Below are 21,213 nucleotides of genomic sequence, written 5' to 3'. Positions count from 1 at the left end.
ACTCATTTCATATATACAGAACATTTTCACAGTAATCCCTATCCCTGGCATAATAGCTGTTAATAATTGCATGTTCAAAGACGCGTGATAGTAGTAACAGTTAATCTGCAGTCAACCCTGCTCCTTAAAGTAGGAGAAGGAAATGAGGGCACATGGTTTCCAGAGCGGTGTACAGATATAACTAGGTTGTGCATATAAATTGGCAAAAAGCAGGCAAGCTGTGTGGGTAAAGGTACCTGTGCAGAGTAGGACGTGTTGTTACGATTTCAGTAAAAGCCTGCTGGTGGTACTCTAGACCGGGGGTACGTTACAAATTAACATGCATAAAAATAGTATCACTGGACACCATTTTTAAGACAAACTAGGGAATATATGCATAAATAACCACAATATTAATTAGATGTTATAGATTCCTATTGAAATCTCTGCATTTATCGTGTGAATTTTCAGGGGAATTATCATGGGGCTCTTCAGCCTGGAAAAGCGCAGGCTCAGGGGTGATCTGGTGGCCACCTATAAGATTATCAGAGGTGCTCACCAGGATCTGGGGGAAAGTCTGTTCACCAGAGTGCCCCAAGGGATGATGAGGTCGAACGGTCACAAATTCCTCCATGACCGTTTCAGGCTGGACATAAGGAAGAACTTCTTTACTGTCCAAGCCCCCAAGGTTTGGAATAGACTGCTGCTGGAGGTGGTTCAGGCGCCTTCATTGAACACCCTCGAGATATATGGATATTTATCTTGCGGGGATCCTGTGATCCCTGCTGACTTCCTGCCCCTGGGGCAGGGGGCTGGACTCAATGATCTTCCGGGGTCCCCTCCAGCCCGAATGTCTATGAAATCTATGAATTGTGTAGGTGTTGCACACCTAAGAGTGCTCATATTTAATGGCACCCCTAAAAGGATCTCATGTGACCCTAGTAGAGAATCACTTGTCTAGACCCTGAGACAGCACTGAGAATGAATGCAGTATGGATGTGTAGATAGGTATTGTACCTTTCTCAGTCTAAGACATTTAATAATCATTAACACATGACTAGCAGACCTCCCACACACAAGGGGTGGCCTCAGCCAAGCATGGTTCGTTGTTTTGGTTTGTATGGTCCTCGTATATCTAGCAAGTACCTTATGCTGAATATTTGCCTACAGGTGCTAACTTAATGAATGGCCACCTGTAGTTCTCAAGTATCCATGATAAACTGTCCATATGTCCTCAAAATCATTTGAAAGGGGGAAAAATTCCCAATTTTATTTTATGAAGGTAGTTTGTGAAACCTGCTGGCACTGCTCACCATTGTAGACTTCCTTCCTCCGCTAATAGGTCTTCCTGGATCTCTCCTTGCTTGCATATTAGTAGTATGGACATTCCTGCCAGCATGGTGCAATAAAAACTGCCTTCCTGCTGCTATCTTAAGTCAGGGGAGTCAAAACCAGGGATAAAGTTGCTGTCTCAGTAGAGAGCAAATTGGTTCTTTGTGATCAGCCCAGATCCTTCATTTCATGTATTCCTGTAATAACAGTGCTGAAAGGTATCTTGCACAGCATTTCTAATGCACTTGCCATGTTTGAATGTAGGCAGCTGATGCAAATTTGGGGGTCAGTTAATGTCGGTTAATGTCTGAACAGTCTCTCCCTCCACATTTAAGTTACCTTCTTGGGCTGCAATAGTCTTACTGGCTCTTCTTTTAAGGGAAGACTGCTGGACCATCATATTATTTCTTCATAGGGCAGTAGTTTCTTTTAAAGGGATGATGCTGATCACAGAAAGTGGCATAGCTCCTTACAGAATACCTTTGGCACTGGCTATTTCTCCCTCAAGGCTGTTGGCTGTCTCATTATTATCTAGCAGACCTGCTGTGATCAGCTCTGTGACATTCCCTCTAACAATATGCACTGCACGTGTTGATAGGTTTACAGTATACAACTGGTGCTGGTTGGTGTAATGGCATGCAAGAGAGGGGTTTTGGAGCAGATTTGCATTGCTGGCTGATTAGTAGAAAGCAAAAGCACATCACAGGGTATGTGTTATGATGTAGCCCAGCTGGAGTGGTGCTGCTGCTCAGCCCTTAATCTTTGCTTGATAAGCAGGGACATAATCTTTGGCTTGGAATGGAGTCAAGGAACGAAGCAACATCTTAGCAGGGCTGTCAGTCTTCGTCTTATCCTCAAGCCCGAGGTTCTTGAATAAATTTAATTTAGCCCTAAGTACCATTATAGTACTACTAGACATTACTACTTCGTTGCAACTACTTCCTGACTGAGTTATAACAAGCAGTGTTGATGAAAGATAGGTATTCGTCATTATGTGTATTTTAGGGCAGTGGAGCGCACACCCTTTTGGCCCTGCAGGCCAGATGAATAGCCTGGAGCTGTCTGCAGGCCAGACTGAACTCTGGAGCCCAGTGCTGCCCATCCCCATGCACTGGGATTGGGTCCTGGGGTGCTGGAACCACACCCTGCACACTGGGATTGGGTTATGTGGGCCTGGCATTGCCTTCTCCGAGCCCCTGAACTCCAGGATTGGGGTCTGAGATGCTGACACCGCCGCCTTCTGCTCCCCCACGTCAGGATTGGGTCCTGGGGGTCAGGCACCAGCCCCTGCACTCCAGGATTGGACCCTGGGGTCCAGCCCTGTATGCAGTCCCACACAGGGCCTGGGACTCGCCCTGGGTCCAGAGATTAGGCAGCCCAGGAGTGACGCCATTTCTCTCCTGCTGCTAAATTTCCAGACGCATAGGGAGCCCCCTGGGCCAGATGACATGGTGCAATGGGCTGCATCTGGCCTGTGGGCCTGAGTTTGAGCACCCCCATTTTAGGGGATTGGGTGCATCTTTAAATGTCAGATCTGTTGTTTGACAAGCTGGATTCATTAATAAATAACTTTTTGGTTGTTTTTTTTGGTTTTTTGTTGTTTTTTTTAAAGAAACCTAGCGAAGGAAGGTTGGAGAACTGCTTACTGGTTTGCCATCGGGTTAAATAACCTAGTTCTTCAAACATTTCCTTGTTTGAGTTATACACGACACCGTTGAGAATTAGCACTGAGACAGCTTTACAAATGCAGGTCTTGCTGGGCTGCCTGTCTGCTTGTGACACTTCACAAAGTATGAAAAAAAAATTCCCTTGTCCGGTTTCACTTCTGTTCATTGTCCTTTTTTTTTTTTAAAGAAGAGTTTATTTCCTGATGCTTTTCCAGAGCAGTATTTGGAATGCAGATACTGTGGTGGCAAAAGGAGAATATTTGTTAACAAGACACCCCCCCCCCCAAATCCATCCCCATTCCCCCTGCCTCCCTTAATGTGGAAAGGACTCTTGCTTTTATTAAACTTAAATTTGGGGCCTAAGGTACCTGAAGAATCCCTTTAAATCACTTTCTGGGATCCTGGTTAAATTTAGCCTTTGAAACCAGAAACGCATCTCGGCATTTTCTTGTTTTAAAACCTTAACGCAGTGGGAGCCAGGCTCTGCTTTCGTAGGGATGGCGTTGGCCTTTTCAAGCCGTATGAACGCAGGGGAAACATTCTGGAGGCCGCGAGCTGAAATGTTTGGTTCCCATGCAGTGGGTTCTGCATTTGAAGTTAGGAGGAGGCTGAATATGTTTACGTCTTGACTTCTGACGGGTGGCTCATTTTTTTTGAAGTGCCTGGCTCTGCAAAATACATCTTTTTCTCTTAATCTGATTTTAGAGGTTTTTTTAAAAGCTTGTTCTTGAAGGCATCCTGCAAAAATGGTTACTACAGTAACAAGCAGCATACAAAACAGATCTGACATCCCTAACTGGACAGTAATTAGCACAGACAAATTCTCTGGCCTAGTAAAGAACAAATAATTTTGGTGTTTAGATTTTTTTTCCTCTTTTTTCTTTTAACTTGGCAAGATGGATTACTTTGAACGTAAACTTTCTGTACTAAGCCTTTCTCGTCAGTTCAAAACAAGATTTTAGTCCTCTTTCATCTGATCACCCTGTTTCTGAAGGTGCTGAACTAAACTAAGGGCTCTCATTAAAGAATCAGTTTTGTCTGACTTGGCCTGGGAAAAATAAATATAAATCTTAAGGATTTTAAAGAGTTTTTCAGGCTTCATTTTCTTTTCCTTTCTGCTGTTTCTAGATTTATTTCATACCCTTAAAGTTCTCTCTCGTCTGTCAGGCTAGGAAGAAAGCCACGTGTCGGATTGAAGGGATCGAATTTACTTCATTAGATCTATTGTTCCCATACCTGAAATTAGGCTAATTTGGTTTACCTAGAAGTGGGCTGCCAGCAATGCCTGGAATTAGTCCGTCTCAGACTGTGGATGTTAACGGCTGCATCATGCTCCAGTTCAGGGAGGTTTTCTGTTGGGGGATGAGATCTGAACTGGACATTGGGTCCAACCACCAAACCACACCAGGGCTTCGTTCTATTACAATCAGCGTGTCATAAATTCTTGGTGGACTTCATTGCAGGTGGAGATGGTTCAGCACCTTACCGGCTTTAGGTGTTGCTACTTCCAGCTTGGATGCTATGGGAAAAAAACCCCTTCTATTGCTAGCCAACCCAGCTACAGCTGGCGTGTAACTAGTTAAGAGCATGAGACGTGTCGGGGAACAGAAGGCCACCTGGCTCAGTTAGTGCTAGAGAGAGAAGTGGGAACAAAATAAAGTAAAATGTCAAAGTGAGCAAAAAGATTAACGACATAAGGAAGAAATTGGCAAGGATTTTAAGCAGAATCTACTTTAAAAAAAAAACCCAACCAAAAAACAACTTTCTGCTGCTGACTTCCTGAGAGAGAGATGGGTAGGGATGATTTGGCTGCCACTTCAACGCGTTGTTCACAGATCCAAGTGTAAGGGAAGCTGAAGAAGTGTCATGCGGGGTTGCAAGTGGCAATCAGAGCTGTAATTTTATTCTTTGTCAGTGCTTCCATTGTTGGGTATGCGCTCAATATGCTGATTAATTGTAGCAAGAGCCATTCAGGCAGTCTTACTGAGAGATTGAAAATGTGCTGCTGCAGAGTCATTCCGTCTCTGTTTTTTTGGCAGATGGAAATTAATGGCAACAGAATTCTCTCTTATGTAGCCAACAAAAACTGGTGATGTGTTTGAAAACATTGACCATTGTGATGTACTTTGCGTGGAGTAAAATATGTGCAAGAGGACTTGATAAAAAATAACATTAAGGGTCTGACTTCGCTTCTTTCCTCCCCCCACCCCCCCAAGGATGCTGTATCACATCGTTTAGATCTCATCAGTACAGTGATCTTTGTCATTGCTAAGGAACAGTATATTTAAATATCTTCCTGGTATGGAATGTGGAAATCTGTAGCTGCTGTTGCAATTTTCTGTACAAGCTGGAGCACCTCTTGCTAAAAATGTAAGTGCCGAGCGAGATCAGATCAGTGGTCCATCTAGCCCAGTGTCCTGTCTCCGACAGTGGCAGGGGTGCATGCTTTGGAGGGAGAGCACTGAACCAGGTAGATCTAGAGTGACATGTCTCTAGGGGCCTACTTAATTTTCAGTTTCGTGGATTTTGCAGAAACTGAAATCCAGGATTGTCCATAAAGTCAACAACGGAAAAAAACACCTTAATAAAAATAAAATGCTGGCTCTCCCGTGGGAGCCAGAGTTCCTCACTGCCAGGAGGGGAAGGCTGGCGGGGTGGCATGGTGGGCAGCAGACGAGATGGTGGTTGCCCCCTGGTTGCTCCTCCCCCCACTGGGGCCTCTCCACCAATCAGCCCCAATGGGTGGGGCCACACCAGCAACCAAGATGGCGGTTACCCACTTGTCCCTCCTCCTCCCAGGCCTCTCCGCCAATCAGCACTGAGGGGCAGGGCTGCTGGTGGTGATGAAGATGATGTGTAGATTGCTTTGCCTTCCTCTGGCCATATTGGGAGTTACTTTAACCCCTCTGTTTGTCCTAGTTATTAAAATCTCTCTCTGCTTCAACCCAAAATTATCCGTCTTCTCCAAACTCCCCGAGTAGTCCTGTGAGTAAACACGCAAATACTTTATTTCTCTCAACATACAGAATATTGCTGAGAAAACTTTGAAGCCTGCATGCAGCAGGCATTTTAGCCCTTGCCAAATGCAGTGGGACACTTCCAGTTGACGGGGCAATTCCCTAATAACTTCAAACTAGTTCCCGTAGCTGAACATTTATACAGTGGAGCTTGGATGATTTGGAGGGGTGAGGTTCTGTAGCCTTTGCAAAGATGAGGGTATGCAAACCAGCCGGAGATCATACACGCTTCAGCAAACAGCTATGCTGCTCGTTCTTCACTTGGCAAACCGCCGTGAATGAAGTGGGTTGTGAGCCATTTGGATGCATATGATCCAGCTGTTTCTGCATTGTGATTTTTGACGTTCTCTGGACTTCCTTGATGCTTTTAGGATGTCTAGTTTGTCTGTACAAGCTCATTGCCATCAGTAGAATAACCAGAGCAAGGCTGAGGAGCTCCTATACCAGCAATAAGTAGTCCTGGTCCAAGTTCCTGATGCGGTGAGGCGAGGGCAGGTAGTGTGGTTAAGAAAGCTTTAACTTCTGTACTTATGCAAATAAGCAGTTCCAGGTCTTCTAGGAACTTGTGTTTGGGAGCCCTAAATACTTATAATGCAGATCAGTGCTGCAAATCCATGCTTGTCCTGCAGTTTGGCACAACTTAAAAGATCTCTTTTTTGGTAACATGTAATTACATCTTGTATAAAACAGATAATCCCTTGCTATGTAGCTGGGAAACTAAGCTCCAAATGTTCTGTTAGGCAAAGCGGAAGCTGTAGGCTCTTCTCAAAATGTGTAAACCCTCAGTTACAGAGAGCAAAAAAGAATGAAAACTGCCTATAGAAACATACTATACCTAGGAAGCAGGCTGCTTTTAGGTTTGAGTAATATGAACCATCGTTCCAGTATGTGGACAGTGCTGTGCAAGGCGTGATAGTAGAGATGGTGCCTATACCCAACAGCTTCATGTGAGGCCAGTATCAAGAAAGCAGGGTGTAATGGGAAACCCAAAGTAGGGGGTGAATTAACGTGTTGTAAATTCATTTTGTTTGTGTCCGTCGTGAAAAGGGTTGGAATAAGGTCAGAATTGTGACTTGGAACTGGAAAAATAGCACAGGTGTAAGGGATGACTTAGGGTGGGGGGACACCAAGAAGCAGGAGTGGGAGAAGGAAATGGGGTGTCAGGGTTGCTGTAGTTGGTACAGTAGAGCAGGGATAGCAACGTATTGATCCGGCCTGGAAAGTCGTAACACCCAGCCTGTGAAGGCTCAGCCTGGCCTGAAGGCAGCTATAGCTACGCTAAGCCTCTGCAACCCTCCGTGCTGCATTCTCATGCCTGTGCTTACCCTTGCTGCAGAGGGGCCAGGGATCTGTGGCAAGGGTAAGTTGAGTCAGGTTTGTGGGGGGGATGGAAGAAGGGCCATGGGGAGCCTAGATTTGTGACAGCAGGAGGCTGGGTTGCAAGCTTCAGCCCAGCCCCAGTGGCAAAGGTTTGCCAACTCTTGCAGTAAAAGAATGAGAGGGCGTTCCCTAAGATCAGGACAGAGATGAGAAGTGTAGGATTAGAGTCCATCAAAAAGAAAGAAAGATGTTAAGAATGAGGATTGTGTGCCATACTTAATTGTATAGCTATAAATCTCCACGCCAGATGCACACTTGTGGACGGAGGAGATTTTTTGGTATTCTTTTATTCCCTGCCCCATTTGATTTTGTGGGTTATGCAGGTCTGAGTTAACTGATACATGTTCAGTAATAGCACTGCCACATGCTGTTGTGCATATAACATCTGATCTCCTGAAGATTTGAAAAGGGGTTGGAAGCTTTGCCGTTTTAATAGCATACTGAGTATTAAGATGAACTGGCTTATTTGTGTCTATTCGAACAGGGTTTTTACTCTCAAGAAAATCAATGCGATGTCCTCACCATAGCTTTCTTCCTCAAACCCAGTATTTCCCTCTGATACAGGTCACTGATCAGTCTGTCAGTGCTGATGCTGTGTAAACGATGTTTTCTCCCTGTAGGGTTTGGACGTGGCAGAGGGAGAGGAGCAGGAAGGTTTTCAGCCCAAGGCATGGGGTAAGTGATGTGTATGGGGAGCATGGCTTTTGGGCAGCGACAGACGGACAGCAGTGTTAATTGCTTCCTGTCCGTTAATACTGCTTGACAGCTGTGTGTTTGTAAACAGATGTGGCTAGAGTGAATGGATCTGTACAACAGCCCATGAAACACTTGTCTGTTGTGGACATTGCCTGATGCCATCTTTCATTTTTATGAAATATCAGTGGCATCTTTATAACCAAAAGTCAGCTTTCTTCCTCTCTTCTCTTTTGGCTTACTCTGCCCACCTTACAATCCTCCATGCCGCCTCCTTCTCATTCAACTTCAGTGTGAGAGAGGCTGAAAATTAAACCTGTCTTTCTTCAGAAATGCTTTTCCAGATCACCTTGAGATTGCATCTGAGACAACAAAGCCCTTCAGGCTTCCATAGGTGTTTCAGTGCATTTTTGGTGCACTGAGTGTTGTCCTGCACCAATCTGGCACCCTAAAAGCATACAGCGTGGGTTTCTTATCAGTAAATACCCTGCTGAGAAATGAACAATTGACAGAAGCTTGAAGCTGTGAGCATAAACTAGTGCTTAATGAGAAGGGGAATGGTCTGCATGCTGTTATTACTTCCTAGGAGCTACTTTTTGCTCGGATTGTTTTACAGTGTGTTTTTGATACAGTCCTGATTTGTTTCCTCCAATTACTGGGAGTAAAAAAGAAAATGACTTTTTTAGAAAAACGCCCGTGATCCAAATCGCCGTATATGGAAGGATGAGTTGTGTAGAAATCTGATACAGGCTTTGACAGTGAATCAGGGTGTTTGCTCACTGCCTGCTTTTTGTAGTCGCTTTGTGTATTTCTCTCACCTCCACATTTTTAAATCCTAGGACATTTAACCCTGCAGATTACACAGAGTCTTCTGCTACTGATGGTTTTGGAACAAAACCAGAGATTTGGGAGAGTGGTCAGAATGATGCAGATGATGGAACTGGTAAGATGCTTTGCAAAGTGGAAGAGCTGGAACAAAAACCTGCAGCAAATGGCTGTTAAATGGATGGCTCTGCTAATGTTATTCATTAGCCACTGAAAATATTTAGTGCTTCTCACATGGCATAGTGAGTAGGTTATTCATTTGTCTGACTTACTACTGAGGTGATTCAGCCTCAGATGGCTCTTTGCTCACAACCCTCAGGTTAAACAAAGAGGAGCTCTGTTTTACAAGTCCCCATGAATCAAAAGTTGTTGAAAATTGCATCTATTTGAAGCAATATTCAGCTGGGAAATATGCTGGTAGTCTTCCACAGGTGACATTTTCCAAAACAGGAAAAATACATAAATCCCATTCAAATTCCTCAAGATTTGTGCCCTTAAGTTCTTTTGCACTTCTTATCCTTACTATACAGGAAGATAAAGACAATGTTCTCCCCTCTTCCAAGAGAAGAGGCATGGCTGAAAATATCAGTAGGCCATAAAAGGTTGGCAAAGGCACAGTCTGTACTTTAGACACAGATTAAGTTGATTCCAGACTTTTAAAGATGTTGCATTAGCAGAATATGCATTGCTGACTAGACACGGTGGTCAGAAAGAGGAACCAATTGAGAAAAAGTGAATTGTCTTGTCCAGTGATGTAAGTGAACTGAAAATGAACAGGCTAGCGCACTGCCTCTGGAGTTTCACACCAGAGCTGAGATGAGAGCAAAAGATGTCCCATGTTATATTGAAGAAATTCCACTTGTGTTACTACTGTCCAGCAAATGGTAGGAAAGAATAAAGGATGACTTCTTGCGGGGTCCCTCTGAAATATTGGGGTCACCTAGAAGACAGACCTTGGCACTTTCTCTTCTGTTACATTTGAGGAAACATCTGATACCAGAAACCAGGTGATACAAGGTGGAAGCTTTCAGCTTCACTTAGCATAGGAATGAGTAGCTTTCTGAATTCAGCATTCTCCACTGCGGCTGTGGCTAACGAAATAATAACAGCCTGTGTTCAAAGCCAGTGGGGCTTGTTAGGCAGGCTTTCCTCTACATGTAAAGAAGAGATTTTTACTTGGCTCAGAGCCCGCTATGCATTTCCAAAGCGAGGTATTTGGGATCAGTTTGTGCGAATGAGTTGTTAATGTACTTTGCCTTTGTGTTTTCAAAAAAATGTTTTTCAAGTAGTAGAAAGAAGCCATGTTAAATGTTTTGAAAATGCTTCTGCCCAGAATTGGTGACTACCTGCTTGGAGGTAGGTTATCAGCAAGAGCCTACCTGAAGGAAGAAGGGAAAAGATATAGGAAATGGGGAAAGGAGAGTGACGTAGGCAGCTAGAAGAACACTTGATTACTTCCTGGTGTTTGTAGGCATACGCTTATGTGCCAGTGGAGAAAACCTCCCACACATCTGGATAACAAGAATAGCTAAATACAGACAGCCTAATATTCTGAGTTGGAAGGATGACAACTTGGTGATCTAGGCAGATGCCCTTATCTATCTACCAAGGATGGAGGGAATGACTAGAAAACTGTTGGTACTTGAGAGCTTGGTCTTAATATGTGCATGGGTTTCTGAATGGGCCAGAACATGTTGATCTCAATGGTACTAGATCCGAGGGAAGCAAATTTTGAGAATATAAAAAACTGACTAGCATCGGGCTGGTGGAGGGAGAGAACTTTGGGGCCCTTGGAAATAGTCGTTCTGAATAGGACAGTGACTTGAAGAGTAAAGGTGGTTTATTTGGGGAAGCTGTAGCAAAGTGAGTGAGTTGGTGAATGTAGTGCATATTAGCTATTCTGCACCAGATCCCTGTGTGGGTGCTTCTTATGCACTGAATACTTTTTGGTGCTTTAGTGTAATCAGCTCCCAACAGTGTCTGAAAAAGGCACTTTCATCTTACTAAAAGTTGCCCTTCAAATCTCCACTCAGTGTTTTTTTTTGTCCAACACCTGTGCTAAATTGTTCCCCACTTCCAGGTGCTTTGGGTGTTTAGCTCACAAATTTCCAGCCTCTTAAAAATGTCTTGGTTTGTGATATCCATGTACTCTTCTGTGTGCACTTAAAGGTGCCCTAGTTATAAGCTGGAGAAATTAGAAAAGGCTGTGCAGAAGATATCTCCAGATGCCTCAAGAGAAGCCAGCAGGTCCCAAGAGGATAAAACATAAGCAAGAGCGAGAACAGGAGGAGTCACCTGCATAGTTTTAGAACATTAATATAGCTAAAATGCATGCCAGTAGTCAAAGGGAGGTACTCATACTGCTTTTCTTTGCTGTCCTTTTTTTTTTTTTTTTACACTGTAGAAAGGTATGTTACATAAACAGTTTAAAACCGAATACAAACCAAATATTCAGATTTGAAGTAGTGATCAGTCCTCAGCACTGTATGAGATTCCTCTTGCAGTGTATCCAAGGCACGATAGGGGATTGATCTTCTCCTCCCCTCCCCCTTTTTTTATTAAAATAAATGACAAAGTGGAAAGTCTTCCTCTTAATCATCTTAACTTTTCCACTGGTTTGTAGAGAGGTTCATTCTCATTTATTGTTATAAAAACATGTAGACTTAAAATGAATTAGAGCACTAGATTTGGTAGATCTTTTTTGCTACCCCCACAGGATCAACCCCTTTCAACAGTACATGGCCAGTTGCACCATGTGTTTAACGCTTGACCTTAAGAGATATGTTATGTCCCTAATTCTTCCCTTCTATAGAAAATCATGCAGCAATACTTAGTTGTTGGTGGCTCACGCATTTAGCATATTTTTATTGAAATGTTTAGTGAACATATTGGGAATTCAGTTCAGATTTCATTTTAGAGCAGTTTTTATTCTGATTGTAAATAAAATTGAAAATCCTGCTTAGATGCAAAAAATCCCCATTCTTTGGAAAAATTGATTTTTATCGGCCCTGCAGCACACTCTTACTACTGGTATTTGCTGCAAGAAACCTGTAAGCATTGAGGATAATAGAACCGCGAGCACTAAGCAGCATGGATGTATATAAAGGAAGGTGCAATCGCTTTCTAAATGGGCTCGCAAGTCAGTGGACGACGAGATTTTTGGCTGTACTTTAGTGAAGCATGTTGTATGGTTCCTTATGAATTTGCTGCTAAATTTTAATACAAATTGTCTTGGATGCGAGCATCCTCAAATGACTTTGAAACTGAAGAGCCACAAACAAAGAGAGCAATAAATCACTATGCATCAGTCTTTGAGAATGGAGTTAATGATGTGGCAGAGAAGCTGCAGGGGTTGGTTTTGGTCCATTGTGAAAATGGAAGGAGCAGTTAAAAGAAATTTGCAGTTTATACAAAATTGGGAATGGCTGCAAGCAACAGGGGTGACTATTAATATAAAAGAATGCGCGGGAGGTCAGAAATAGAGACAGGGATAACATGAGGGTTTTTTGGGCTCTAATTCAAGCTAACAGATGCTGGGAATATTTAAAAAAAAAAAAAAAGAGAAAAATCCCAAAGGTTTGGTGACAGAAGACAAGGGGAAAAAAGCTGAAACTGCACCAGGAATATGTAACATAACACTTTTTTTACTGGCTCTTGGAGTTGCTCCCGAGAAGATAAATCAGATTTTACAGAAGAAATAGAATGGACCACAGATGGAAATCTTGGATAGTTTGCACGATTAATGTACTTAGAAATGTGCACCATCAACTTGCAGTAGAAAGATGCTGATCAACAGCAATATCTTGTATATTTGTATGCCATAGCGTGGAGGGAAGTATAAGAGATCACAAGGTACAATGGTGACAGTAACAGCAGGGTGATTTTTAGACTCCACCGGCACTGGCACGTGACAAAAACTACTGTTGTGGTGGCTAAGTCAGACTCCTGTGCAGTTCCAAGGCCCTTCAGTGCCTGGACAGTTGTTAGCAAACGGGAGTTAATTTAGAGCAGAGCCACAGTGTAATTGAGGCTGAGGGATTCTCATTGGAAGCAAAAGTGAGAATGAAATATGTGCATCTTGGCTAAGCTACCAAGAATTGTGGAGGGCATGGGGGAGATGCGTTCATTGCCTTGAATGTCAGGGAAATGTCTGAACCGAGAGATCTGTTTGGAGTAATCTCTCAAGGGGAGCAGTGGAAGCCACAGTGCTCAGCTTCTGCAAAACAAGACTAGACAAAACACATGGAGCGCTGCTGTTAAAGTGCTGACACCAGACACAAAATGCAGGGGCCTTGCTATGAAGAGCTTTTACGATCGAAGCAAGACAGACACAGACAGGAGGATGTGCTCTTAAGGAAAGAGAGGTAATGGAGGCAAGAAACATCTGCCGTAGGGAACAATCTTGCACTGGTCAGGAGAGAGAAACCAAAGACTGCTAATTTCCATGACTAAACTGTACTCCTTAGGCACTTTCTTTTTTCTAAAACATCTGGAGACGTGGGTTAGCGTGTGAGTTTGTCCAACACTTTGAGGCCTGACAGATTCATATATAAGCACACCCACAGTCCCAGCTAAAGGTTATTTAGTGTACAGGCAGTCCTCAGACTTACAACACAACTGGTTCCTGAAAACCATGTCTTAAGTTGAAATGTAACTCAGAACTGATTTTCCCATGGGAAACAATGTTAGAAATGGGGGATTGGTTCCTGAACCAAGGCCCAATACCTTATTTTCACCAAAAGTAACCCAGAATTTTGTACTCAATCAATTATAGATGGCACATATAGCTACATTAATGTATTTATATTGTAGATAGCAATCCTATTGATTTGGAAGAACTTCTTTGAGGTGACTTTGCTGGACGTTTTGAAGGGCTGTTGGTTGGACTTTTTGAAGGGTTCTTGGCTGGAGTCTTCTCATCAGCAGTCTTGGCTGCAGGTTTTTCTGGCGTCTCGTCTGCTTTCTTAAAGAAAGTGTCCAAGGAAGTTTGGACAGATGTCTCCAGGGAGATGGGCAACGCAGTGAACTTGTTCACTGGTGTGGTCTCAACTGATGTCATAAAGTTGAAACGGGGTCAGTTTATAAAGGCTGTAAGTGCGAAACGTTGACTCCCTGTACTGTGATGGGGAGTCACTTCAGGCCATTTTGTACGGCTCCGCAGGGCTAACACCTAGTAGATGCTGTCTTGTTCAGGACCTGCAAAATACTTTGGGTCTCGGGGGCATGCACGGGGTTGCTAAGGTTTTCAGATCAGCGATGTTCAGTTCCGCTCTCTACGGCAGTGGTGCTTAAGCCCTGGCCCGCAGGGTTCATCACGGCTCCAGAAATGTGATGGTGGGGGAGCAGTGGTAGTGTTAACCACTTGAGTCCTGGGAAGCCCTGGCAGGCTGGATAATGTGGCTCTATGCAGGGGGAAGACGGGTACGCTGCCAGGTGTGGTGTACGAGCTCAGGTACATGGCACAGCTGCTTTGTAAAATGCAGAGAAGAACGAAGTGAAAGCAACCGATATTGATCCATTTGGCACAAACTGCGTTTGACAGTCTTCAAGGGGTTTTATTTCCAAATGTATTAATTGGTGCATGCAGCACACGATTCATATGGAGCGTTGTTTTATGCCGTATCTGATCAAAGAGAACGTATCCTGGAATTGTACTTTGGTTGTGGTTTGCTGTGGCTGGTTCTTTGCTTGCATCGGGAAGTGATGTCCCTGTTACCGAGAGAACCGTATGCGTGTGTAATGCCTTCAGACCTCTTCTGATTTTTGCATTCTCTTCCACTGTGCACCCTCAATGTTACTTTGGAAGAGACCCGTTTAAAACGCTTTCCGTATTACTGTACCATCTCTGCAGGCTCAGCACAGCGCAGAGGGCCTTGATACATGACATCTGTGTAATTTCCATCGGCCTTTATGCCAGGATGCAGGGTGGACCACACAACTAGCAACTAGCTCTCTTGGGTTACCTTCATGCAACAGGCCTTATCTCACTGGTAGCTGGCGTGGAGCAGGCAATAGCTTGTTTGCCTTAAGCAAACGGCTACCCTTCATAAGTTGCAGACGTGGTGCTTAAATTGGTGTTACTTTCACTGGTGAAGTTTTATTCCAGGTTTTTCTGCTGTTGTTCTCTCCCATACTTAGTGGCGTGGAGGGCTATGCCTAGTTGCACTGGGCAGCATGTCTGGGCCTGAGACTTCTGAAAACCTGACTGCTAATTCAGCCCTGTGCTGCTGCTGGAATGGCAGGCCATCTACTCTGCTGTCACTTTTGCTATAGGAATTATAGGGTGTGTATTTTTTTCCAGTAAAAAGCTCTCTTCCATATCCTTGAAAGGGAATTGGCATTATTCTAGGCTGAGGAGGCAGGCTGGAAAAGGAGCATCCTGAGCAGGTAGCGGGGCAAGATTTGAGAGGAATGGATTTTCTGATCTTGCTTCTTTATGCAGCCAGTGTGAATCACTTGCTTATGGTGGTATGAAACATGGAATATACATCTTCCAGAAGACCATTGATCTAGAAACCATTTTTGTACAACAGCCCATGTCCTGACCATAGCTTTTTGCTGAATACTATATAATATCTCCATTAGAAATGGAAGGCAGTATACCTTTTAATTCTTAAGAGCTGAACTATGGTTTTGGGATTTGTAACTAAATTTTCTCTCCTTTCTCAAACTACAACAGGAGCATGGAAGAACTCAATAGAAGAATGGACAGCAGAAGACTGGAATGAAGATGTAAGTGTACGTAGTTGGATAGACTGCAACAGTGATTAACTTTTTGCTCTGTCCTTTACTTGCACATTGTTTGGGTATTTATATCCAATGCAATGTTTTGCTACATTTGCATAGTTATTTTTTCCTGTGAATCGTGTTTTTTTCCAAGTAATTTCCTGTTTAGAAGAACCCATGAGATTATTTGAATTGTGTTATATTTAATCAAATTTTAAAAATTGTTTACCTGTTTTGTTGAGCTGGGTGAGTGATCCATGATGTAAGAATTTCACAGGCATTTTTTCCAAAATACAATTATGAATTGTTGTTTTTAACCTCTCTCTCATTTAATGATGAGTTAATCGCACTCATTCCCATAGCGTTTTTAAAGATTAAAACCTTAGCTTTAGGCAACTTTATATGAGTCTTTATGAACTGGTAGGCCAAGGACCAAAGTTTAGCACTAAATGTGTGCTCCAAATTCAATCTCTATTATTTCTAAAGTCCAAAGTTAGTCCTTTGACACATTTTTTCAAAAAGTCCAATCTGGGTGTTAATAGATTAATATTATAAGAGGAACTAGCAAGACATATCAGCATTGCCACTTGATCACTTATTTCTCATTGTTCCCCTTCTACCACCCTCTGTTTTGATACATTTTTATCAGGCAAAGTAGTTAAAACATTTTTGATATTCTAATATTATTAAATGTTCGGTACCAGTTCGAGTTATGAGCAAGCCTATGCTAATAGTGTTGTGTTTTTGCAGGTCTGAGTGGGGGGATTTGTGTTTAAGTTTTTTCAGTTCCCTTATCAATGTTCTGGCTGCTCCCTGCTAACATCCGCTCTGTTTGCAGAAGAGTAGGAGTTTAGCTCAGAATCCTTGCCTAAGTCCACTGGCGGCTGCTGTTCTTGGAGAAAATAATAGCCAGCAAACCTGAAATACTCTGCTCTTCAATTCCAAGGAGGTTTATATGGGGGAGAGAATTAAGTTACTTAATAGCCCAAGTCCTGTTGTTCTTTTGTGTCCTTCAGAGTGCCAGGTTTTGATGATAGAAACAGAATACCGATTGCAAATCTAGCAAACTTCTGCTTAGACAGTCGAGACTAGTCTGAACGTAGAGCACTATGATTTCTGTTCCTTGCTTGACGCTTGTCTAATATAGCCCAAGCAGCCAGGGAGGACATCAGACATCTCTAAGGGATCATAGAGAAATAGGGCTGGAAGGGCCTCAGGAGGTCATCTAGTTTAGTTGGGGGGCAGTCTTTTTTTTTTTTTACAGGTGTGCCAAAAATTAGCCATGAACCCTCTCTCAGTGCCACTCTGATCCCCTTCCCCCGACTTCTTTGCTGTCTGCTCCCTGCCCTCTTCGCTGCTCTGCTGCCTGTCCCCTCTCCCATCTGCTTCTTGGCCCCTGTGTCACTAGTGGCACATATGCCAAAGGTTGACCACCCCAATCTAGTCCAACCCGTTGGCCAGACAGGATCGTTCCTATCTATGCGAAGTCAGCCAAGTGTTTGTCTAATCTGATTTTTAAAATTTCCAAGGATAGAGATTCCCTGGTCTCTCTAGATAGTTGTTCCAATGCTGAACCCCTTCCAGAAGTAAGAAAATCCTTCCTGATTTCTTAAGGGGGGGTTGGCACATGGCCGGATGCAAGGGGATGACGACAACCCCTAAATTGTGTGATATAAGGCAGGCTACACTGATTAACATTAAATGCTTTATTTATTTATGCATTAAAGATCTATAACATAGCTATGCCACAAGTTTGGGCCTGGTATGCTGCTGGATTAGTACATAATAGGAAACAATATTACAACTCTTAATGAAGTGTTTGCATAAACTTGTTGCTGTATAACAAAGTTATTATGATTGTCCTTTACTGTTTATAACTTAAAACCTTTAACATCAAAATAATAAGTATCTTAAAATTAAAAATGTTTAAATATAAAAAGGCAACGAAAAATATCCAAAAATAAGCCAAAAGTAACTTCAGTTTTGCTATTTCATTGGGACACTTGGGCCTGGTGGGTCTTGCACAGCTCCTTGATTCTTGGAGCAATATCAGAAAGACAAACTCTAATCTTGTCCTCACATCCAGTTTTGCTCTGTTTTTTGGTTTAATAGCGGTCAGTGCAGAAAACCCAGACTCGCATAAATATGTAGTTGCAAATGGCAGCAGGACTTTCATTGCTTTCTTAGTAAGCCCTGGATATTCGGTTTCAATTTCCAACAAAAAACTTGAGATGTTTTGTCCACAACTCTGATGCTTCTGACGTAAAAAGCTGTCTTTGCTCAGTTCGACCAGTTTGTTGTCTTCATGAGCATTCAGACCGTGCAGCATTTCTTTGTTGGTAGCACTTGAAAATGAATCCTTGATCCAGTCCCGGTCAATTTGCAGCAACTTTTCCATCTCACCAAAATGCCTGTTAAACAGTATCGAGCCTAGGTAGATGGCTATAAATTACCTCTGAAATGTCAGCGACTCCTGATGCTCCATCATTTAAGTCCATTAGGCAGGGGAACATTGTCCTTATTCCCACTTTCACTCGTTCATTCCACTGTCCTGCTTCCGCTGTGAATCCTTTGATTTTTGTCAAAGGATTCAAAGATCTATTACAATATACTATTGGCCTTTTTCTTCTTTGCAGCAAGAATGTCCTGTTGACTCATAACACTATAACTTGTCTTGCAACATGTATTCGGAGGTATTTCACTGTGGAGGCCCTTGGGAAGTGGATATTTGCAAACAATTGATGGCTCTTGCATGTCATTCACTTATTTCTAGGAACACGCTAATACATTAGTGAAAGGTTTGTTTATGTGGTGCAGTTGGTCATCCCAGACACCTCTTCAGAAGAAGATAAAATTGCTTCTGAGAAATGCCAGTGGCGTCTGTGTAACAAAAACCGTTTCAGCTGCTGCACATGTCATGTGCTTTGACAAATGCCATAATCCCAGCAGACTTTCAAATCAGCTGCTTGTTTACTGTTTGCCACAGTCTGTAGCAGAAGTTTCAATGCAGGCGAGCTAGTAACCCGCACCTCAGGAGTTTTGTGTGCCAGTCTCATTGAACAGGGAACATTTCCTCCCCACCCCAGTCTATGCCAGGGGGACACTTCGCAAGTTGTATTGTGCAGTCTGTCAGTCCTCCGGTTAACCCGCTTGCAGGGTTCGTCAGTGTTTGAGTTGCTGTTGGTCTTGCTTCAAGTTAAGCGGGCATGGGAAACTGTTAACATTATTTTAAGGATTTAATATTTAACTAAGGTATTGTGGGCCATAGGCTGCCGTTCTGCCCTTAGCTGACCTTTTCCTTCCAAAATAATGCAGAAATCTCACAATGCTGGAGGAAGTAAGTATGGTGTATACCGCAGTAATGAATGCATTAATAAAGGAAAGGGACCTAGTGATGGTGCAGGAGCCTTCACTGTGAAATTGTTCTTGTCCTTAATTTTGTGTATGCACTTGTGGCTGTTGATAGTATTTTGCAGAAGCGGTACGGATTCACTGCTCCCAAGAACCAAGTTAAAATAAGAACGGGCATAGATAACACAGGGAGGGGCTGAGGGGAACCACGAGGAGTTTAATTTTCCCACAGCGTACCTACCGTACTTTGTGAGAGCTGTCTGCCAGCATAAGCTCCAAAACACGTCGCTCATGTGTCCGTCCACTTCTCTGCCTCTGAGCACTGGACTCTGCCATTTGTCTCTGGTGGTGATGTGCGCTCGCTTTTCAATGTATGCATTTGAATTTGTTCTGTAGCACACGGGATGTAACTTTCTGCTGACTTTAGCAGAACTGCGCTCGTGGTGGTGGAGATGAATTTAATCCCTATTCTTGAAGACTTCAGCAGGACTGTTCACAGTGTTTAACACTGAGTATGAGCGAACCTTTGCAAGGACAGGGGCTGGAATTTCAAATTCTAGTGAAATCCCTGTGAACTGTTTGAGTAAGTTAGTTTCCACTAGGCTTCATCTAAATACACAGATTAGTCTAAAGGAATGACTTTTTTTTATACAGGTAAACTAAAAGCTGTGCAGCTCTGTGGTACAGACACTGTATCAGTTGAAATCTGGCTTGTATTGATCTAGCAGCTATACACTCATAGGTATTTATATATCTGCAGCCATACTAGGAAGCTGCGACTGTTTATCTACATTGCCTTAAGGCTTGTCTAAATACAAATTATATTGCTTTGCTATTCTGGGATATAGTCCCCTCCTTTTGCTTATGATATTTATAGGAATAAACTAAAGTGTGCATATATACGGCTTTGTATCAGTTTAGCTGTATTTACATTTTGGTCTCTAACGGTATAAATATTTCAGTTAAAAAAATTCTGGAATAAAATTCTGTGTGTACCTTAGACCTTATAGCAATTTACCAGATTTACTCAAATCTAAGACAGTCCTGAATTAAAGATGACTCCCTCCCCAGTGGTTTGATTCTATACATGGAACATTATAACAAATTTATAAATTGTTCATGTATAGAATCTAATTATTGGGGGTCATCTTTAATTCATCCCCTCCCCTGCATGGTAAGAGGGCCAGACAGTGGGGGACTGGTAGTATGGGGAGGTCAAGCAGCTTGCCCCCCTGCTTCCCCTTCTTCCTCTGCTTCTCCCTTCCCTGGCACAGAGCAAGGATAAGGGGGTGGGAAGAAAGCCTGACAGGGAAGCAGAGGTGGCAGGGGAGGAGAGGCAGGCAGCAGCTGTGGCTATGGCCCTGCCACCAAGTAGCCAAAGCTGCCACCTGCCTTGCCCCTGTCCCCCCCCACTGCCTTATACTTAATTCTATTGTAGAGGGTGACATAGTCTTAAAATCGAGTAAAGAGAGTACTTTATTTGGTACAGAATTGAGACCTAACTGAAGCTTTCTGTTTTTTAGCACTTTTAAATATATGCAGTATGTTACTGTGCTGTTGATTTAACATTACTGATGCTTAAATGTGTAACAACGGTTGGCAGCCAAGGTTCCTTGGGTGAATCTGATATCTTTTATTAGACCATCCCAAATAGTTGGAGAATAGTTATTAAGCAAGCTTTCGGGTTCAAAAACCCTTTGTCAGGCTAAGGACGTTTCAGCAGTTGGTGTGTGCTCTTCCTGGATGGAATGAAAAGTAAAGAAGCCAGGGGCTGGGCTGGTATGCATACAAGACAGGTAGTCAATGAAAATGTAGATTGAGGAGTCAACTGCTGAAACTTCCTTAGCCTGACAAAGGGTTTTTGAACCCGAAAGCTTGCTTAATAACTATTATTAGACTAACCCAAATAGTTGGAGAAAAGATATCAGATTCACCCAAGGAACCTTGTCTGCCTATGTCCTTAGACCAACATGGCTACAACCTACACCCCTGTAACAACGGTTGAATCCTTTATTATGATTCTTGCTGCATGTAAAAATATAGATCCATGTCTAAATTCCACTTTTCTTTTCTCCTTAGCTTTCTGAAACCAAGGTTTTCACTGCTTCTTCTGTTCCAGCTGAAAACCATGTCACTCCTGGGCAGAGGTAAAGTCTCTCAAATGCTCTTTTTTACTATTCTGAAAGAGTTGGTTATAGACATAATCCCCCCGCCCAAAGTAAGGGGAACACCCACTTCTGCCA

General features: G+C 43.0%; 1 protein-coding gene across 12 annotated transcripts in view; it reads left to right on the top strand.

The window, feature by feature from the left end:
• Positions 1-21,213, top strand: part of UBAP2 (ubiquitin associated protein 2) — a 117,064-nt gene that overhangs the window by 49,537 nt on the left and 46,314 nt on the right. For 8 of the 12 annotated variants that reach the window (XM_059725321.1, XM_019480041.2, XM_019480039.2 and 5 more), the window contains 4 exons: positions 7,996-8,050; positions 8,908-9,011; positions 15,573-15,631; positions 21,050-21,117. In XM_059725321.1, the coding sequence (XP_059581304.1) occupies positions 7,996-8,050; positions 8,908-9,011; positions 15,573-15,631; positions 21,050-21,117 (286 nt within the window). The remainder of the gene's footprint in view (positions 1-7,995; positions 8,051-8,907; positions 9,012-15,572; positions 15,632-21,049; positions 21,118-21,213) is intronic. The other 4 variants (XM_014597900.3, XM_014597901.3, XM_014597902.3 and 1 more) reach the window with 3 other exon arrangements.

Source organism: Alligator mississippiensis, chromosome 3, assembly GCF_030867095.1.
Source record: "Alligator mississippiensis isolate rAllMis1 chromosome 3, rAllMis1, whole genome shotgun sequence".
NCBI lineage: Eukaryota > Metazoa > Chordata > Crocodylia > Alligatoridae > Alligator > Alligator mississippiensis.
The sequence above is the reverse complement of the archived record's forward strand: the minus strand, read 5'-3'. Positions and strand labels throughout refer to the sequence as shown.